This window comes from Tachysurus fulvidraco, chromosome 9 (assembly GCF_022655615.1).
Source record: "Tachysurus fulvidraco isolate hzauxx_2018 chromosome 9, HZAU_PFXX_2.0, whole genome shotgun sequence".
Taxonomy (NCBI): Eukaryota; Metazoa; Chordata; class Actinopteri; order Siluriformes; family Bagridae; genus Tachysurus; species Tachysurus fulvidraco.
The window spans coordinates 11,364,002-11,384,808 of NC_062526.1; the positions used below are offsets into that span (position 1 = coordinate 11,364,002).

The 20,807-nt window shown below is 38.2% G+C and overlaps 1 protein-coding gene across 2 annotated transcripts in view; it reads left to right on the plus strand.

Annotated features, from left to right (window-relative positions):
* Positions 1-20,188, plus strand: part of homer1b (homer scaffold protein 1b) — a 21,638-nt gene extending 1,450 nt beyond the window's left edge. Inside the window, exons 2-9 of one of the 2 annotated variants that reach the window (XM_027138555.2) lie at positions 3,988-4,144; positions 8,466-8,597; positions 10,622-10,714; positions 11,341-11,498; positions 17,278-17,434; positions 18,585-18,695; positions 18,771-18,851; positions 18,981-20,187. In XM_027138555.2, the coding sequence (XP_026994356.1) occupies positions 3,988-4,144; positions 8,466-8,597; positions 10,622-10,714; positions 11,341-11,498; positions 17,278-17,434; positions 18,585-18,695; positions 18,771-18,851; positions 18,981-19,169 (1,078 nt within the window). In that variant the 3' untranslated portion in view covers positions 19,170-20,187. Of the gene's footprint in view, positions 1-3,738; positions 4,145-8,465; positions 8,598-10,621; positions 10,715-11,340; positions 11,499-17,277; positions 17,435-18,584; positions 18,696-18,770; positions 18,852-18,980 lie in introns of those variants that run through there. The other variant, XM_027138554.2, reaches the window with a different exon arrangement.
* Positions 20,189-20,807: the final 619 nt, after the last annotated feature.

A 20,807-nucleotide genomic window follows, 5' to 3' on the forward strand; every position in this document is an offset into this window, starting at 1 on the left:
TTCGAAAGATTAAGTTTATTTGCTGTGGAATTACATCAGTATTACTTGATCTTTGATTTCATGGAAATCCACTCTCCTTTTATAATCAACAAGATGTTTAAAAGTGCACTGCCCTTATTACTTAATTTAATTGTGATAATTGTACTTCTGAGGCAGCGCAGGGTGCAGCGGGTAGCGTTGCCACCTCACAACACGGTAGGTACCCAGTTTAATCCTTAGCTCAGGTTAAAGTCTGTGTATGGTCTCGAATGTTTTCCTCATATCTCCATGTCGATTTTCTCTGGGTTTCAGGTTTCTTCCCACCTCTCAATAAGTTAATTAGCTTTGCTAAATTGGGTCCAGTTCATGGTGTGCTCAGTGTTCCTGTGATACTGATCGTTAATAGTTGAATACATGAATAATTGTAGTTCTCAAACCCATATAAGAACCCTGGAATTCAATCTTAAAACTCTATTACAAGTCTTTTAATTCCTATCCAAGTATTAAATTAGGTAATCCTAGTTGTTTGCACAATTCGATGTCAAATATTTTACTGAAGAATTGGGGAGTTGGCATGCTGTATGGAGTAAAACTAGGCAAAGTTCTGCTCTTTCGGTTCTTCTCCACAACACAGATTGAATATGTGCTACATGCCTGGAAAATATTTGCCTCATCCAATTTCCTCTACACTGTATATTTGTTTAGAACCTTTTCATCATTTGAAACCCAACCATATGCGAGATAGTTATGTCACTTTGGCTACTAAAGAAGGATTAATTCCTGACTGTTCACTTAGAGTACAAAGCAGTTCGAAATATATGGGTGCGCTATTAGACAAGGGTGAACACTTTTATCCTTGGGTGCTGGCTGGTTATAGGAAGCAAGTAGTGTGAAATGCTCTTTATTGCACCAGAGTTACTACTATCACTCCTCTGAGGTGAATGCAGATTAGTGTTTCACCTCTCACACCAATGCCTGCAGTGAGACTAGGAATTTAGATGTCAACATGACTCCATTAGTGTCTGCACAGAATCACAACACTAATTAATTTGCTCAGTTGCTTCACAATGAAAAGCAAAACTAGACCATGAAGGTAGTTAGACTAGGTATGCTTGCCATAAGCCTCCCACACAACATACAGTTCATGTAACTGCTCTGATATTGCACGCATACGGTGTAAGAAGTTACGTTGAATAGAACGCTGGGTTTCGATGTAGAGGCAGATGAAACAGATATACTAAAAATATCCAATGTTGAATAAACATATACATATCATTCATAGTCCATAAAAAACAATACAATATTGAATGCCTAAAGATAAACTATTCTTTTTCCACAGTTAGTATTTTCACTGTGATTGCTGCTGAATTTTAATGGTAATTATGCAACCGGCCTTTGATGTTGTTCAAAGATTTTTCAGCCCCTGAGTGCAGCGTAAGCTCAGTGTTCAAACTGCACCCTTTATTCCCTTTTTGTTCTCTTTTTTCCTTTCAACACTCCCTGCTATGACTTTTTTCACTCACCCCCCCCTTCCATGCATATACATTTCTGTACATTCATTCCGATGGAAGCTGATTAGAAACATGCTAATGCTCATAAGACACCCAAATACTCTTAAATCTCACAAAATAACACTGTAGCTGGCTTCTCTTGGTTTCTCAAATTTAGCTTTGTTTGTCTTTGTATAGTGTGATTATGGTGGGACTGTATGTAGAAATGAATACTATAAATGGTTAGTCTTTCTTGGGTTCTCTCAGGAATTAGGTCACATGTAATTCCAGTCTGATGATGATCTAGGAAAACAATTGGATGGTTATAGAGTCTGATCTTAATGCAGATCTGAGGCCTGTTGGACTAATGGTTTGTTACGTCTGTTGTAATGATTAAGTGGAATAGGGCAAATTTTACTAGAGTACTCAAAACTGATTTATTTGTATAGCACTTGTAACAAAAGAACTGTAAACTGAACTGTACAGGGCACAGCACAGCACACACACACACACACACACACACACACACACACACACACACACACACACACACACACACACACACACACACACACACACACACACACACTCAACTTTGTGGACTGCACTGACCTACACCAATTACACACTCTTTCAGTATACATCCATGTACACAGCACCACCATATCAAACTGTTCACATGCACACTGTTTTTGCTCTTTGCACATGCTGTTTGCTCTTTGCAAATGCTGTCTTTCACATTTCATTCACATTGCAATATAGTTGAGGTTGAGGACCTGTATTGTCTTTTGCGTATTGTCTTTTGTGTAATGTCTTGTATTTTTTCTTTGCACTGTCTTTTTGTTTTGCACTTTCTTTTTGTCTGTTGTCTTGCACTGTTTGCATCAGGTTGCACAGATGCACTTTATGCAAGTCCTTAGCTCTGTCTTTGTTTTATGTAGCATCACTGTCCTGGAGAAATCTTCACTGTGAACTGCAAGAGATATATATGGTTGAAATTAATGACAATAAAAGCTTCTTGACTTGACTTGACTTGACTTGCCTTGACATCTTTCATGAGCAAACCAGAGGTTATAGTGAGGAAAAACATCCTGAGAGAACTTGAGGAGAAACCTTGAAATGAATCAGACTCAAAATGGGATCAGTACTATGCTGGAAAGTGGTATCCAATATTGTGAATTAGAGTCCTAGGATAAGTATTTAGCCAAACAACAAACAATGACTATGATACTAATCTGGGTAAAAGCTAGTTACCACATTTTAAGCCTCCAGACTGAATATCATTCAACATGGACCAGTGTGTCTTCAGGTTTTGTTCTAACGCAAAAGTGAGCGTTCAGTGAGTTCACGCAAGCCCCTATTTTATTAGATGGTCTTGGTCTTTCTACAACTGATAAGCTGTATCATGTGTACAACCATACTGGCCATTTGGACAACCATGTTGTAGACAGAAATCAGATTTACAAAAATCCAGATTTAAGTAGATTTAAATCCAACAGCAAATCAGATGTCACAGTGTCAAAACAGATGTCAAAACCTCCTGGGATGATGGGAGGAAGAAAATTTGAGGGAAACCATTCTCTTCTGGATTTTATATAACTCTTTACCATTATTGTATACTATACTATAAGGTCAACCAGTTAAAAAGCTGTTGAATTTATTGTGATTAGTCCTGGGGTGAGCACAAGGGTCATCAATGATTCCAGTAGCAGTTGGACATAAGTACATAGTATCCAGGTGAGATTATCCACCTAAAGTAAGGGTAAGCTTTAAGTTCTTGTGACTTAATTGAGGGCAAATTTTTAGGGTATCCAAGTAGAATTATCCATAGCAGAAGAAAGTGATGTTTGCAAATTATATATATTATTATATTATTATATATAGTATGTATGTATGCAAATAATAGCTCTAGAAATTGGAATAGGTCCTAATAGGTAGAGGAAATAAAAGGATGCTTTATAATAACAACAGTAATTATGGTAGAGTACTTTTTTCATTGAAGTGTATTTCTATTAATAACCATAGTACAGAACATGATTTCTATAAACATCAACATTTCTTTTGAGATATTAATACAAATAGGGAATTGTTTACTCTCATGGGTTACACAAAATATATCTTTGGCTAATATGTTACTGACTGTAGCCAGTCTTGTGTTAGAGCAAACACTAGCACAGGAGTAACAGTGTAGATCATGGGACCGTGACAGATTACCTTCTTCCATACTATATTTAGTCCCCAACTCCCACTCTCCCCCAGGCCACCCCTGCCAAACAGCCACATTTCCATCTCAGCTAAGCAACTTGTACCTGCTTCTCTAATGCTCCGTAAAACAGGACACTGATGTATCTAGCTTGGTGGGAGGGACCACCTGCGTTTCTCTGGTTCCTGAAAGAAAGATGGAGGCCAGACAGATGGTCCTCCGACTACCGGGTCGTGCAAGTTCACCCAGTGGTTTTGGTCAGACCACGGTTCTGCGACACAAAGAAGTTCACCATTTCTTCTTTGTTCCCTTCAGGGAGCAGCCTATCTACAGCACACGGGCGCATGTCTTCCAGATCGACCCCAATACTAAGAAGAACTGGATGCCCACCAGCAAGCATGCTGTCACCGTCTCCTACTTCTATGACAGCACCAGGAATGTGTACAGAATCATCAGCCTGGATGGGTCAAAGGTAAAATAACCCCAGCTTTGCATTTCTGTTTAGTCGTATCTGGAGCAGATTGATGTCTTTGATGTTGGTCTTGCTCTTATATTTAATTTTTCTATAATCATTATTTGTCAGTATTGTCCTTTTAATAGTCTTTTTAAGTTTTGATATTCAACAAGGTCTGTATTTAAGCAGTAATACAACATGTATGAAGCATTATTATGATACCTTTCCTTTCTATACAGAGGAGCATACATTGGAACACTGCACACAGTGTAGTTTATGCAACAAAAATTAAAAAAAAGCAAAGTCTCTGCAACTATTTATTTATTCACATGCTTGAACAGTTCACTCTTTCAATTCTGTGTTTGATTTTTCAAATGCTGCTCCAAAGCAGTGATACAATAGTCACTAGATTGATTTTATATGGAGCCTATTTTGGTGCACCAATCCTGCATCACAAGCCCTTAAGGGCAGCGACCATGATTAGTATTGGAAACACACTCCCTACTTTCGGTGAGCAGTGAGCAGAATCTGAGACATTACTGCAATGTAAGACATCCATATTCATCACCATGTGAAAAAATGCATACATTTTCTCATGCACAACATGGCTGTTAACATAAACCTCTTAGGTGAGATAAAACATTGCAATTCAGGCCACTGGCAATTCAAGCAACTCAATCCTAGTATCCTAGCTTAGACTGGTTAAAATAGCTCATACACCACTGTGTGTGTGTATTTGTGTATAGGAGTTCTCTGTACCGCAGCTCCAGAGCTTCAGAGACAGAAATAACGTGTGAAGCGTTCCCAGCATACTGAAGTGGTTTTAACTGCTCGGCAGAGCCTATTGCATAGTATATCCATAGCAGCAGCTAATACCACAACAAAACAATAACCACTGGACCTTTTTGTGCAAATGTCATCAAAATTGATTTGAGCAAACTCAATTTTGGCAGTGAGGGCTTTAGCTGCTCTTTATACAACAGTTTAGGTTGTAAAAGTGCCTCTGGATGTTGCTCTTGTACTGCATCTGAAGTATTGCAGTAAATACATTTTATATGTGATGCCTTTATGAGAAGCAAGGTGAGACTAAGGCAATGAAATGAGGTCAGACGTAATAAGAGCATGGTCTTAAGGCCACACTGGGGGAGAGGACAGTTCAGTTATGGCCGGTGGCGCATTAACAGGACAGTCTACTAATCCATGGGTTTATTTAACACCTTGCCTGATGTCTAAGCTGTAATATGCCTGTCTTCTCATCTGACTCACAATTTATGTATTCCACCCTGACCTCTGTAAATTCCAGCACAACCGATAGAAGCTCCACCAGTGAAAGCTATTAAGCCTTGATCTACTCTACTGTACAGTGTCAGGAGGGCATTGGTCCACTGCATGTGTTTTATTTTTTTTAAAGATCTGCTTACCTAAAATATAAATTTTATCAGGCAAATATTAGGGGGCACTGTGGTTTTTTGTTAGGATGTTTGCATTGCCATTCTGCGGGTGGGAATAGATTCCTTCCTCCAACCAATGTGTGCACAGAGTCTGCATGTTCTCTCTGTGCTTCAGGGGTTTCCTCTGGGTACTGCAGTTTCGTCTCCCTGTCCAAAGACATGTGTTTTAGGCTGATTGGCATTACAAATAGACTGGAGTATGCGTGGGTGCTTGTGGATAAACTGACAGACAAATACTTTTATTACTTTTATATTATTATTATTATTATTATTATTATTATTATTATTATTATTATTATTATTATTATTATATATTACGATATATGATTTTCTTCTTATATTATTTTGTGGCGTCTGAAGTAACAATTTTGTTAAAGTAGCCACTTTTTGACAAGAACAGGAAACAAGGCCCAGTGAAGCACAAAAACGCTCTACAAGACTGATTACACAGCATGTCAGCAAATCCAAGATGTTTAAGATTCAGCTCCAGGAGCACCAAGTATGGACATTAAAAGGCTCAAACTGTCAATCTCCAAACTCAGACATACTTCCTTTATTGGTTTACACCTTGTCTCAATGTTCAAACCAGTGTTTGAGTGATTGGCTGGGAAACTGTGGTGCTTTGGTTAGAACGCTTTGATTTAGATTGGCTAGCGTTTGCTTGATTGATTAGCTAACATTAGTTTTGGCCGTCAGCAGTAAATTGAGAGTTGATGAGCTGTCATCATAAATTCTGATCTCATTCAGTTATATGTTTGACAGTACTGCTTGTCACTGAGAATATCAGTGCTGGTTTATAAATGTGCTCATGAGCCTGTATGTGTCATACATCTATAGATAAGGCCAAACCTTAAAGAAATACTCAAGCATTTTTTTTCTTTGCAAATTTATCTTTTTGACAGGATAATTAACCAGAATTGCTGTGTAGTGTGCTGCTCCAGTGTTGAGAATGAGAATGAGAAATAACGGCTTAATGAAAACTTCACCATGGAACATATCTTTATTTTGTATGTATTTTTATGCTTGCTTTTCCTGTGGGACGTTAGTGTTTCCTGTAAACATTGCTAGCGCAGTTAGCTCAGGTGTTTAAAAGAAGAACAAATTTTAAGGGATAACACTTACATTTTCCTGTTAGCTATTAAAAAAGATGCAAACTTCTTTTCTCACCCATCATGATTTACCACAACGTTCAATTTCATTTTAATTAATGAGAAATCCAGGGTAGAAGTAGTAGAGACAAGAAGCTTAAAGTCCCAGAATGCAATGCAATCCAACTGCATCGTGGGTGAAATATGAAACCATCAACAAGGTAATGTAGGAAAAAGAAATACAGACTAACATGTCAAAGTGAAATCGTTAACAAAAAATATCTTGGATGTGACGATTATATGTAAATTCTGAAGAGTAATATACAGGTTGTTCAAGGTGGATTTTTCCTATGAGAACAGCTTTAGTATGACTTTCACTGATCTCGAATGTCTGCCACATCTTAAGATCACTGAATTTGCACATTATAGTCAGATATCCTAAAACAATTTTTAATGACATTCAAAAACCTGGACTTATATGTCCGTTATATGAGAGCAGAGATTAAAGGTTTTCTTTTCTATGTACAGAGAAACAAGTATGGCTTTAAGCTTTAAGGCATTAGAAGAGAAAGTCAGTAGGAGTCATTACTCCTCCATGTGAGAAAACTCTTCCATGTGAGAGAGGAGAACTGGGGATGGAGAAGAGAAAGCTCCCACTTCCTATTGCTAGGATTGTATAACATTTGTTACACAAGCAAAAGCTGAAGAAGCCCACTGTCAGTTATCATCTATGAAATCATGTAACGCAGTTCTATGGAATCTATCTCAGACTACCATGTTCTTAGATATGTGTGTGGGAGTATGGAAATCTGAAGCCTTTCATACTGCACACATGCATAAATATTGTGGCGCTTCTCTGTTTCTGATCAGGTTACCTGGAAAGCTTGACTACGGAGAATCTTAATGCTCAGCATGTACTGTTAATTGAGACTTTAGTATAATTTTGCATATCATTAACTCTATAGCTATTGCATTTTACTATCATTTGCTTCTCTCTCTCTCTCTCTCTCTCTCTCTCTCTCTCTCTCTCTCTCTCTCTCTCTCTCTCTCTCTCTCTCTTTCTCTCTCTTCGCTGTCTGTGCACGATCGGAGCGCCTTTCAGATTTACACCCACACAAACACATTCACTTGCAGCAATGCTGGTCATCACTCACATTTCAATGTCTTAGAAAGTCAGCAACGGCTTAAGATTTAGCAGAAGCTATTAAGTGTTTATAGCTGGCTATTTCTGTTATCGTTCGTCACCCGGTTTTATAATGTTTGTGCAAACCAGACTCAGGATTTATTATTGTGAGATGCTTTGTGTGTTTAGTGAGAACAGTATTCCATGGAGTGCATTGTATTCTTCACTGTGGCTTTTACATGGGAGCTCTGTGTTACATAAGAAGGTGCTCTGTTTCCAGATCAATACACGCACAGCAATTCCTTAAGAGTATATGACCACACTCTATGGACTCCTTTAGATTCTATTGATGGACAGTCAATTCAAATTAAATCAACAACAAATGATGCTCAATGATGGTAATAGAGCCTCTTTCTCACGTTCCTCGGGAGATGTAGACAAGAATTATCGTTATGAAATTTCCATGACGAGCCATGCACCACCGTAAGCTCTATTCTGTTATATCTGCTGTTTGCTCCAACCAAGAGACCAAGGTGATGCTTTGAGGAAAGCAAACATCTTTTAAAGAAAACTCCCTGACCCCTCACTAAAGGCTCATTTCCCCTTCTGTTAATCTCATATTTGCTTGTACTCTGTGGGGTGTGAAGAATAACGCTTTTCTTTGTATTCGCCCACAGGCTATAATAAACAGCACCATCACCCCAAACATGAGCTTCACGAAGACGTCGCAGAAGTTTGGGCAGTGGGCAGATAGCCGTGCCAACACGGTGTATGGGTTGGGGTTCTCCTCAGAGCATCATCTTTCTAAGGTGGGTGGAATTCTGCACTGCTATGGCTCGTTCAGTCTCCTTCTGTGCATCATGGTGCTGGGGAACACCTACACACTGTGCCCTAATGAGCAGCTGTACAGTCATCAGTGCGTGGGAGGCTTATTCTGCGTGGTCCTTTCCTCTCCCCATTCTCTCTCTCTCTTTCAAAATTTTTCTCTCTTGGTTTGTCTCACTCAGTCCCTCTCGCTCTTTCTCTCTCTCTTTCCTCCACATTATGATTAAGTACTGTCACACATCGGGGGTGGAAAAGCAGCAAGGCTTCACTATCAGGCTTATGCAAGAGAGACACCATACCTTCACACCCTCATCCACACATGCACACAATTCTTTTATGATCTCCCTTTCTTCCTTAGTCTTTTACTTGCATTAAATAGGCATGATTCATTCTCTGATGACCACTTGACCAGTTACAGTTTATTGGTCCAAATCCTACACAGGCTTATTGTTACATCTTAGTCGCTTTTTTCAAGAATGTTCTTGAAAATAAATGGCTGGTACACTATTTTAAAATGACTTTTTTTAAATACATGTCTAGCTGTTCTCTATTTCTATGTCCACACTAAGGGCCATATTTACTAAAGCACTAATTACAGCTGTTTTCATTTACACTAGTGGGGTGGCCAATTTTAAAATGTGCATGCAGATATACACAGGAAGACTCCTAATTAGAGTAAAGCAATAAAAATTTTTTCAGCATGCCTTCCTTTCATCAAACAATTTGGCAGGCCTGGTAATCATGCAACAATATTTGTTATTTGCAATGTTAAATTACACACATGATTGTTTACACTCCAAAATTCATATATAATTAGGCAAAAGCTTAACACATCAGTGATCGCTCCTCCATCATATTCTAAGTTTTGGGAATGTGATGTCATGCCCCTGCGTCTTATGACTGTTTTGGCAGCCATGTACTCAGATAGACAGGCTAGCTAATGGATAGGTTTTCATACAGAGTATTGAGAGTGTTTGTTTCCAAAAACAACATTTACAACGACTGTCGTGTTCCTGATATTACACATTCACACCCTGCTCTTGGGCTGTGAGTGACTCAGAATACACACCTAACTGCTCACCAGACGTGCTAAAATGACTGGAGATGTAATAGGAGGTAACATATCCAGATCATTACTGCACTGTTTGGGAGTTTGTGTGTCTCCATACTGTCAGTAAGACGAATTTGATACATAAACTAATGCCACCTCACAGCTCCAGGGTTGCTGATTCGATCCTGAGCTCAGGTGGCTGTCTGTGTACATGTTTTTCCCATGTCCCTTTGGGTTTTCTCTGGGTTCTCTGGTTTCCTCTCACCTTCCAAAAACAAGCTGGTAAAATTTAAATTCATGAAAATGAGTGTGTGAATGGGTGTGTTTTGGCTTGGAACGGCCAGGGGATATTTCTCCGTGTTCCTGTGTGTGCATGTGTTTGGGTGTTTGTGTGTATCATATACGGTAAACCATTGCTAACCCTGTTCTATAATGCAGTATGATGTGATTGCCAAACCTTTTAGGTGCTAAAGTTCCTTATACCTGTTTAATGAATTGTAAGCACATGCATGATTAATGCTGGGGACCCTCTTTCATGTCTTTCATATATTTATTTATTTATTTTAAAGGTATTGCCAGGGCCAGCAATACATAAGGAAGGCATCGTTGATACGTCCAACCCTTACAACGTATTTAACACAGCAGTTATACTGTGCATGTGAATACAAAGCAAGCTTGTCACTATGGCAACCATGCTGTAATTTCATACCCTAGTTTGCTTTCTCTTTCTGATTAGCTACAGAGATGATTCTGTGCTAGATTGAAAAGCAAACACAATGAACAGCAAAGAAATGTGAAATATAACGTTGCGTTGGTTTGGGGGGAAAAAAACGGCTTTATTTTTTTTCTCTCATCATTCTCATCTCACACTGTTATTTCTGCTGGTTTTTCATAAGAGTATTCAATGCTCCACTCAGCTGCTTGTGCATGCATATCTGACCTCAAATATCTTCTCAGTTTGCCGACAAGTTTGCGGAGTATAAGGAAGCAGCTCGCTTAGCCAAGGAGAAGTCTCTAGAGAAGATGGAGTTGGCCAGCTCTCCCTCTCAGGTATGGATGTTGTCATTGTAAAGATCTCTGCTTGTCTAGGTCTTTTAACACACTTCATTACAACATGTTTTATTCAGCATGATTCCTTTGAGAGTCAAATTTGCTTAAATCTAAAACAATTCCCTAGGGCTTTTGCCTTGGGCAAGTTGGATTAATGAACAGTTTTCTCATGCTGTTTAGTTAAAATCTAAAAAAAAAAACAAAAAAAAAACACTTGATTAATGTTGCTATTCTTATCAGCACCAAAGCCTGAGGCTCCATACTGTAAATGATGTATTGTTAGATGACGATTGGAGAGTCGTAACAAGTAATTGATGTGACTTTGTTAATTTACAGCTGAGGATTTGCTTGTTATCAGTAGACACAAATATCCTCTGAGTTCCGGCAGACAAATAAAAAGACTTTCTTCATATTACTCCATGAAATGAGTACGTTTTAGCAGTTTGGGTGTATAGCAGTATTTTGACTGCAGTTATGATTGTCTTCTTGTGCCTGTAGTATTAAAAGTTTCTCATTAATGCTTACAGCAGATCGAATTGAAGGTCACTGTGTTTGTTTTGGCTGATGAGCAGAACAGAAATCATAGTGTTTAAACTAATGAATTTTGTGGTTGTTGTTCCTTACAGGAATCGCCTGCTGATATTCACTCGCCTCTGACTCCTCCCGTCTCTGCTGACCTCTGTCGAGTCAACGGCACAGGAGATGATGTCACCTTGTCTGATGCATCACCAAATTCTGAGCTCCAATCGGATCTGTCCCCAACCACCCCAACCCTAGCACACAGGTAGCTACATTTTTTGTATTGTTTTGTGTGTGTGTGTGTGTGTGTGTGTGTGTGTGTGTGTGTGTGTGTGTGTGTGTGTGTGTGTGTGTGTGTGTTTGTGTGTGTGCGCGCACTGTAAGAAGAGCTTTTAAAGCATTTAAAGCCTACTTGATCTGGGTTCGCATTTAGCACTTATGCTTTCATTTAATCAACTCAACAACCCAATACAGTTATCTAAAAGAGCTGAATGTAGTTATATAATCTTAGATTATAATGCATTGGATTTCAACCAAAAAAGTGACCTTCTTGGAATAAAAATACACCAATGTGAAGTAGCCCTATATTTATGCTACTGTATCTGCACTGGTGATGTCTCTTAAATATCTATATATAAGGCTCAGGGTCTTTTAACCCAGCAGCACATTTAGATCAGCTTGATTCCTTGAGGGAAAAATTTCATTTGAACTCTAAGACGATTCCCTTCGGATTTGAAAGTCTGTGGGGATGTAATAAAGTTCGAATAATGAACACTTTTACCCGGTTGGATAATGCGGCTTTTTATACACTCCTTCATAGACGAGAAAAATAAAATACAGTCCCTGTTTGTGATGCAGTACAGTATGATGCTTTCTCAATGCCAAGTAGATCTTGTTTATTAGTTTGAAGTATGCGTCATCTGTTTTTCTTCATCTGTTCCTCTTGAGTCAAACAGTTGAGTCAGCAATGCCTCAGTGGTCCACAATACAATTGAGGATCATTTATTCACTATTAAGTACATTATTATTTTTTTATCTTTTTTTTTTTCAGAGACGTGTTTCAGACATGTCAGGTCTTCTCTTTCTGATAAACCTATTCCTGCTGCTTGTGATAAAAGCCACCGTGTAGTTGCTGAAATGCACATTTTGCTGAAACACACACAGCACACAGGGCTGTATTTCTGACGGTTCTGGATTTTCCATAATACAGCGTCTCTACATGCATAACTATTTTCCTGGTGCAGACGGATTGCATTCCTCTAATGTTTTGTAGCCATCTGAAGAGACTCTCTTTAAGCTTGTCTTTGTTGAATGATTTATCTTGGTTCATATTCCTGAGGGATAATATGTTTGATTATCTTTCACACTTCTTTGTACACTTCTTGTGACTATGTGACTGTTGGAATGCACTTCCTTATTGTCATCTGCGAATGATTATGCACCTCTGTAAACATTTCTGAGAAGAGTTTTATTTTCTGTATTTATTAAATATTGCATCCTTCTTTGTTTCTGATGTTTTTGTAAATCTAGTTATTAATATATCAAATTTAATGTGTGCTAATTGGAGATAAACAATCTAAATGAAGAACCAAATAATAAGCTGGGGAGGTTGAGAAGGTTCTTTGTATTTAGAGTAGGTTATAAAGCTGCTTTGGATTATTAACTTCACCTGTGTGCAGCTTTTTCTACAACGATTTTAAATAATGAGACGGCATTTTCAGTAACGTATACACCACTGCCTTTAAACACCAACCTCTCTAAATACATAAATAAATCCACCATGAAATGTGACCTGAATAATGAAATAGTGCTTTTATTTTTTTCTATGATGTCAAATGTAATGTGATGTATTCTTCGAGATAAGAAATTTCTGAAGAAATATTGAAAATAAATCAGAAAAGAATGCAAAAATTTATTAATTAATAATAGTCTCATATTTATGTTTCTGATATTTAGCATATTGTGTTTTTTCGATATATTTACATCCCAAATTTTGTTGTTACATCAAACTGTCGGACGTCGACACTGGACTCACATTTATATTTATATTTATAGAATTTGTTAGATTTCCTATTCTACTTTTTTATACTGCTCTTATCCCAGATGCTTTTTGCTCAAGTCGATATCGTTTAAGAAAACTGTCAGACTAATCACGTAAGCCAGACGTCACTGACTGAGACAAAGGCATCACTGAACATCTCTATGTTAGGAAAGCTCTGCTTCTATTACAAGTTTTATGTGACGTTTAAGTCTATAGTAACATCTGCAGTCTGTATATGAATGTGCACGTTTTCTGTGTAAAATCCTCTCTACACATTGTGCGCTTAACTACATTACAAGTATGGACTTTAATTACATCTTTTATTAAAAATAAATCTCAAATTTACCTCAGTTTCATCATTCTAGAACGAAACCGAGCTCTCTGCTGTTAGACTACATTATCCTGGACTTGTAGTTATTATGTGTGTGTGTCTGGTGTGTTTGGAGTGTGTGGGTGGTGAATTCACTCTTCTCACAGTCACTTCTGCAGCACATGAGTCAGTCAGATGGCCTGTTATGTCAGATTGCTGTAGAAAAAAAAGGTCTGAATGCATAATGTTTAGAGTTTAGGTTAAAGATTGAAACGATTTGGAGCTTCATATTGTCACTTCAAATGCTAGTGAAATCAGTGCCATATCTTGTGTATAGATAAAGAAACATTGTTCAGGTTAAAATAGTGTAAAGCAGGTTGTGCAGAGATGCAAAGCATGGGTAGTTTCTATCAGCATATGATAGTTCTTCATTCAGGATTTATTCAGGAGGTGTAGAAATGAAGCACAGTGTTTTATTTAAGATACTGCATAGTTTATTTCAGTGTTCAAAAGATTGTGTGCTAAATACAAATAACGATTTGCTTTGTATAATTTAAAATAAGTGATTTACTGATTAAAACAAAAAAAAAAAAAAGCAGAGAACATCTGTGCACCAACAAAGCATCCTTCCCATTTACCAATAAACATAGGCTTTTATACTTTAGAGCAATGTAGCCATCAACAGGATTTTTAGTGTTCGATTAAATAAACTTGAATTGAAGTCGTAGAATGTCGCATAGTAAATACGCAGAGTGGCCTAGATTTGGGGGGAAAAGAAATGTCATGTCAAGAAATCAATATTTAAATCAGACATTTTCAATACTACATATCATATAATGTATTTTCTTGCCAAAGTGACCAAGTTACATGGCCAATTATGATTTTGATTCTACAGAATAAGTTAGAAATTGCAAAGACATAAAAAAAATGGCTAAAAAAAATCATCTAAATGTTTTGGATGATTTCATATTCGATTAAGTAATACATTTTTTTACATTTTTTTTGAGGAAATTTTTAAAAATCTAATGAATGTTTTAAAACTTGAATAAAACTTACCAGAAACGAGGCCTTTATACATGGTTTTCTTTTAGTGAATGGCTTTCTCCAGGTCCCCTGCTAGGATAACTCTCTCTCTCTCTCTCTCTCTCTCTCTCTCTCTCTCTCTCTATTTCTCTCTCTCTCTCTCTCTCTCTCTCTCTCTCACACACACACTCTCTCTGTCTCTTGCTCTATCTCTTGCTCACACACACATACACACAATTGTCTCGTTGAGGCCCGTCTTTCCTCACTTGCTCGTGTGAGGAGCTTTATAAGCATGTGTGGCTCCTTGTCATGTCCTCAGTAGGTGTCAGGATGTGGGCTGAGGATCCGTCAGTCAGAATGGCAGTCATGAGGGAAAGGTGGCGCTGACGTCAGCACTGCAGGCACAGCATCGTGAGAGATGAAAGTGAATTAGAATCAGGCCTTGTGGGCCTGCAGTGTAGGCATCGAACTTGCTGGAGTGCTTAGACATGGCGTGTGTTACGCACTGCCGTGTGGGTGGGTGGGTGTATAGGAGGGAGGGAGAAGGAGAGAGGAGATGTGCTGGGGAAAGATGACAACCAACTCAGTAACCACTCTGTAAAGTGTGTGAAGGGGTGAGAGGGGGAATTCTGTGGGCTGTAATCTGCGTTGGTGGCACAATCTCAATATGGCTCATAGTTCTGTTTCACTGAGTGGAAGATTTTAGTTTGAGAATACATAGTGATGCTGGGTGAAAAGATTATTTTAGGGACTTTATAATACTATAAATCTGTAATAATATTTTACATCTTGTGAATGTAGTTATTAGATTTGCTGAGCATTTTCTTAAGTAATAGCACTTTTATTGCATTGAGAACAAGAACAGTCATGCCCAGTGGACAACATGTTGGGGTAGCATTTATTTGATCATGATACATATTGTATCATAATAAGATATTTTTGCCTACTCGCACAACCCTTCTAAGTAGATGTGAGAGTGAGGAATGTAACCCTGGACCCTATGGCTCCGGCTGGTTACAGGGATGTTATATTCACTTTTACATGTTGTTTATAGAAGCACAAGAAGCAAAGGGCAGCACAGTGGTGTATTACTGCATAACTGCTCCAGGGTACTAGTATCCCTGTATGACTGAACTTGGCCAGTTCTCCCTTAAACACGATGCTTTCCAAGCACTCCAGTGGATAAAGCTACTTTGACAGACAGTTAAATTGAACACCACTTATAGTTACCCAGAACAAGGTTGTAATTACATGTGGCCTTAAATAGCCTCTCTTTGCCTTTTGTACTTGACTGCAACGAGAGTAACCATGCCACTGAGTCGTCCATGTTTTTCTTTGATTATTTGTTTGTTTTCAAGGATATGAGGCCAATAGGAAAAATACCAACTCAAAATTATGAAGAATGATGTTTATTTACTGTATATCATCAATAAATGATTCGATGTTGATTCATTTATTTGACTTAATTATTATTATTATCATTTATGAAACCATATGATTTTTAGCACATTGCTATCACCAGGACCTGTCCTTATGTTGAAACCTAATATTATTAGAAGCAATTATAGATCAGAAACTCAAAGTAAACCTGTATAATAATAATTTTAGCCTATTGGCGGAAGATAGAAGGAGATCAAGAGAGTTTGAGTTCCAACAAACTACAGCTATCTGCACTGTAGGCTAGACAGCAATGTTCACAATTCATTTTTTTTGTATAGCCCTTTTAACAATTCACATTGTCTCAGATCAGCTTTACATAAGTATAGAAACATCTATCCCTAATGAACAAGCCGGAGGCGACGGTGGCAAAGAAAAACTCCCTGAGATGACTAGAAACCTTGAGCGGACCCAGGCTTAAAAGGAAACCTCATTCTCTTTTGGGTGATAAGATAGGAGATAGTATAGGAGACATGGCATACTTTCTCTTCCCTGTCAATCACAGTGATGCTAACAAATCAAGTGACATCTGTGAGCTCATGTATTCCTACGAGCATGTTGTGTTGCCCTGAGATGCAGTTTTGAAAAATGTGGCCCTGACATTACATGTCTCACAGGATGGAGGTGTTGACCTTCATCCTCTCAGTTTCATAGCTGTTGTATGATAGGGATGAGCTGCATGGGAAATAGCAGGTAATGAAATTGAGGAGAAAATGGGGGTGAAATCAAATGAAAGCTTTTGACATATAAAGTAGTTACTATAAAAAGAATTAACACCATTAAATTAAACAGAATCAGTATTTAGCATGAGCACCCTTGCTCATAAAAACTACATCAGTTCTCTTAGGTACAATGTTGTGCAGTTTTCTAAGGTAATCAGCTGGAAAGTTTTTCAGAGCATAGCAGAGAACCTGGCAGAGTCCTTCTAGAGATTCTGGCTAATCCACCTGCTTCTGTTTTTGCAGACAGCCTAAAAGATGTTTTAATCATCTATCATTTAAAATGTTCCTTTTTAATGACTTACAACATCCGCTGCTTTTAGGTTTTTGTTGCTACTGAATTATAAGCAATGAACTATTAGCAGTGAAAATAAATATCCTGATGTATGTCATGCCTGGGCGAAATGTTTTCAGATTTCATTCCACGTTTTGTCATATCACACGACCCGTGATATACTTTGCCGTATAATTGATCTGTATTTTTATGATGTTTATTCTTTTATTGTCACGACAGTCCGACTGCCACGAAGCACTGGGAAGCTGAATTGGCAGCGCTGAAGAGCAACAATGCCAAACTCACAGCGGCGCTACTGGAGTCCACTGCCAACGTCAAGCAGTGGAAACAACAGCTGGCCGCTTATCAGGAGGAGGCTGAGCGGCTTCATAAAAGGGTGAGGATCAGAAAAACATTTTCATCACAAGAATGGATAATACAGTTACATAAAACAGAAGTGACTCATTTTATTAGGAATTGCACCCAACATGACAAATTTATTTAGACTACTGTCTAGCCTACTAGATTTCAAACCAACTCACCTCAATTCATCATCCTCTTTGGTCAGTTCTTGTCATGAGGCAAATCCTTGGAAAGGCTGGATGAAAGTGCAGAAGGTTTATTAACAAAAAACACAGAAAACCTAACAAAAATAGGAATAGTTAAATTTTTAGGAAACTGATCAAAACATTAGGAATAATCCAAAAATAGCAGACAAAGCGCAGGGTCAAACAGGACAGAACTTTATTCACGTAAGCTCGGCAAGGTCAGAGTCAAAATAAGGCTACATACAGTACAAAGTCAGAAACCAGGTTATTATAATAGCAATAGTCAGACATGGTACATCACAAACGTACAAGAACAGATCATATATTTCACAAGAGTCAACTGAAACAAAGGTGCTATTAAAGGGTGCTAAACAAATATACATAATTATACAAAGGAGGTGACTTTGTCTGAAGGAGTACAGGTGATTGCTGGGAGTTAGAGACAACGGTGGTCATGTTCATAGTTTGCAAAATTGTGCTATGTGACAAATCTGTTTCTTTCCACAGCATCAGTTAACCAAAAAATAACTGAAACTGTGAGGTCTGACACTGAAAAGGGTAATAAACAATGTAGAAGGTTATTTAGAACATATGAACAGCATATACCAATGACGGTGCTTTATCGCTCTAAACACTATGAGTGTTTAGAATATTTACACTAAGGCAGAAGTGTAAGATGGAAGATCAGTATCAGTGCTATTTAGCAAATAGTTGATGGAATTTCTTATGTAATAAAAACTGAAATAATGAAACACTTCAATAAGAGAGAAGAGCTGCAATACTGTATAACATTTATTCATAACACACTGTTATTGACTATTTATACTATTTGGATTTGCTGTATATTCTTGTCTAAATCTACTACGACTAATAATAATATTAATAATAATCATCATTGGATGTACTTTGCTCTGGTCACGAAGAACCTTTTCAAGCTGTCTGAAACCTACACCACTGGTCCTGACACATTTTATTAATGGCATATGTTATTTCTTGCAGGTGTCAGAACTGGAGAGCCAAAGTAGTCAAGCAAATGCGATCAAATGTCAGAAAACAGAGCTCAACAAAACCATAGAGGAGTTAGAGGCCACACTGAAGACTAAAGAAGAGGTACAAGCTAAAATTATATTTTTTTTTCGGAAGCACTTTTCATTACATGATCTATAATGTAAGCTTTTCTGCTAGGAAATGGAACGTCTGAGAGAAGAAGTGGAAAATGCCAAGCAGCTACAGTCACAGAAAGAGACTCTCGAACAGAAACTGGAGGTAAAGGCTTCTTATGTTAAACATCTCTGTTTACATGCAGTTACGTCTTTATCTGGAACGCATCTTATTAAAAAGCCTTAGCATCTTTCATCATATCTCACAGCACCTTTGTGTCAACCTGCAATCTAGGCCACAGATGCAAGGAACAAGGACCTGGAGGAGCAGTTAGCTGACGTGGAGCAGCGTCTGGAGACGAGCCAGCTAGAGCAGGAGAACTTCCGCAAGAGCCTCAAAACACTACTGGAGATCCTAGACAGCAAGATCTTCGAGCTGACAGAGATGAGGGACAACCTGGCCAAGCTCATAGAGGACAGCTAGAACACGTTGCCTTCACCTCAGAAAACATGGACTTGCTTGCGAGGTACACAGTGACAAGAACGAAATGCACAGCTCTTCTGCCCAGACCTCGTCGTGTACTTTCACACTTTTAAAGCCTTCTTGACTGGAGGACACATATTATTATATACTCACTTATATGGTAATGATAAGCATTCAGTTGCACTTGAATTTGTACTTTCTAGGTGAATAATATTTCTTCAGTGCCACTGCTACCTTCTAAGAGATAATCGGCCGTATAACGCTCCTGTTCTTTTCTTATGGTTAGAATATTATTCAAATTGTTTCCCTTAATTGTACGCAGGTAGTGTAGAGAAAGTAGGCAGCCTATAAAGGCGAACACTGCTGCACATACAGTAGGCTCTTCCTTTCTAAGGTGCTGGTTTAGCGTGCCTGGTTATTTGCGATCAAAGGACATCTACTATGCTGCTGAGAACACTCGAGTCAATCACACCCACCGGATCGTCCGTTCCGAGCCATATGTTGTAGCCAGACCGTGTCGGCTTGCCTCGTCACCTTCAAGGAAACTGCCTCAATGTTCAGTCAGAGCTTCAGGATACTCTACCATCGACTTCCAGACAAGAACAAAGACACCCCGGGAAGTCTGAACACTTATACAGGTGTGGCATATTGGCCTGTAATGTACAATGAGCAATATTCAAACCAGTCTTTATGTCACCTCAGTGTATTTATCAGGTATTCCAACTCTGGACTAATCTGTGGACTTGTGTGATTTAGTAGATGTACCCCCGGTAGTTCTCCTCAGACCAGTTATAGTGCTTTGGATTGTTTTGGCCTTAGAGTTTAAATTCTGCACTGGATATCCGGTTCGATGGGGAGGAATCTCCTCATTTTTTTTGTTTGTTGCATTACCAAATGCAGTGTGAAACTTACAGTATGAAATCATGTGTTATTATGAAATGTATATGCTGATGGATAAGCTACATAGAGCACTGTTAATATGATTGTATTTATAGATGGGAAGGTTTAATTTTAAAATTCCCAATATTAATAAAATATTTCAAAATATCTACAAAATTATGTTTAAGATAAAAGACAGTGTCTGTGTGGTTCCTCGTGTGTGTGTGTGTGTGTGTGTGTGTCCCAGCCCGATAATACCAGCGTCTCAAAGTGTTTTATTGTAGTTATAACACAATTTGCCAAGAATTACACATTTAATAATTAATGAAAGACACAACAGTCTATTGCTGTTGTCCTGTCCAGGGTTATTTCTACCACCTTGTGGTCAGGGTTCCTGGGATAGGCTCCGGATCCAATACGACACCAAACAGCAAAAATAATTTCCTAAAGATGAATGAATGAAAACCTTATACTTTTTATCCATTCATAACTACATGTGCTGTTGTGAACTGTCAATAAAGAGGGATTTGGAAAGGCACTTCACATCAAAACTGATGACCTTGATGTCATCATACATGTCATTGGTCAACATTAGACACCAACATTATGGCATAATGTGATAGGTTAATTTGTAGTGATTGAATTATGAAAAAAAATATATATATAGTCATATGCAAAAGTTTAGGAACCCCTGACAATTTCCATGATTTTCATTTATAAATATTTGGGTGTTTGGATCAGCAATTTCATTTTGATCTA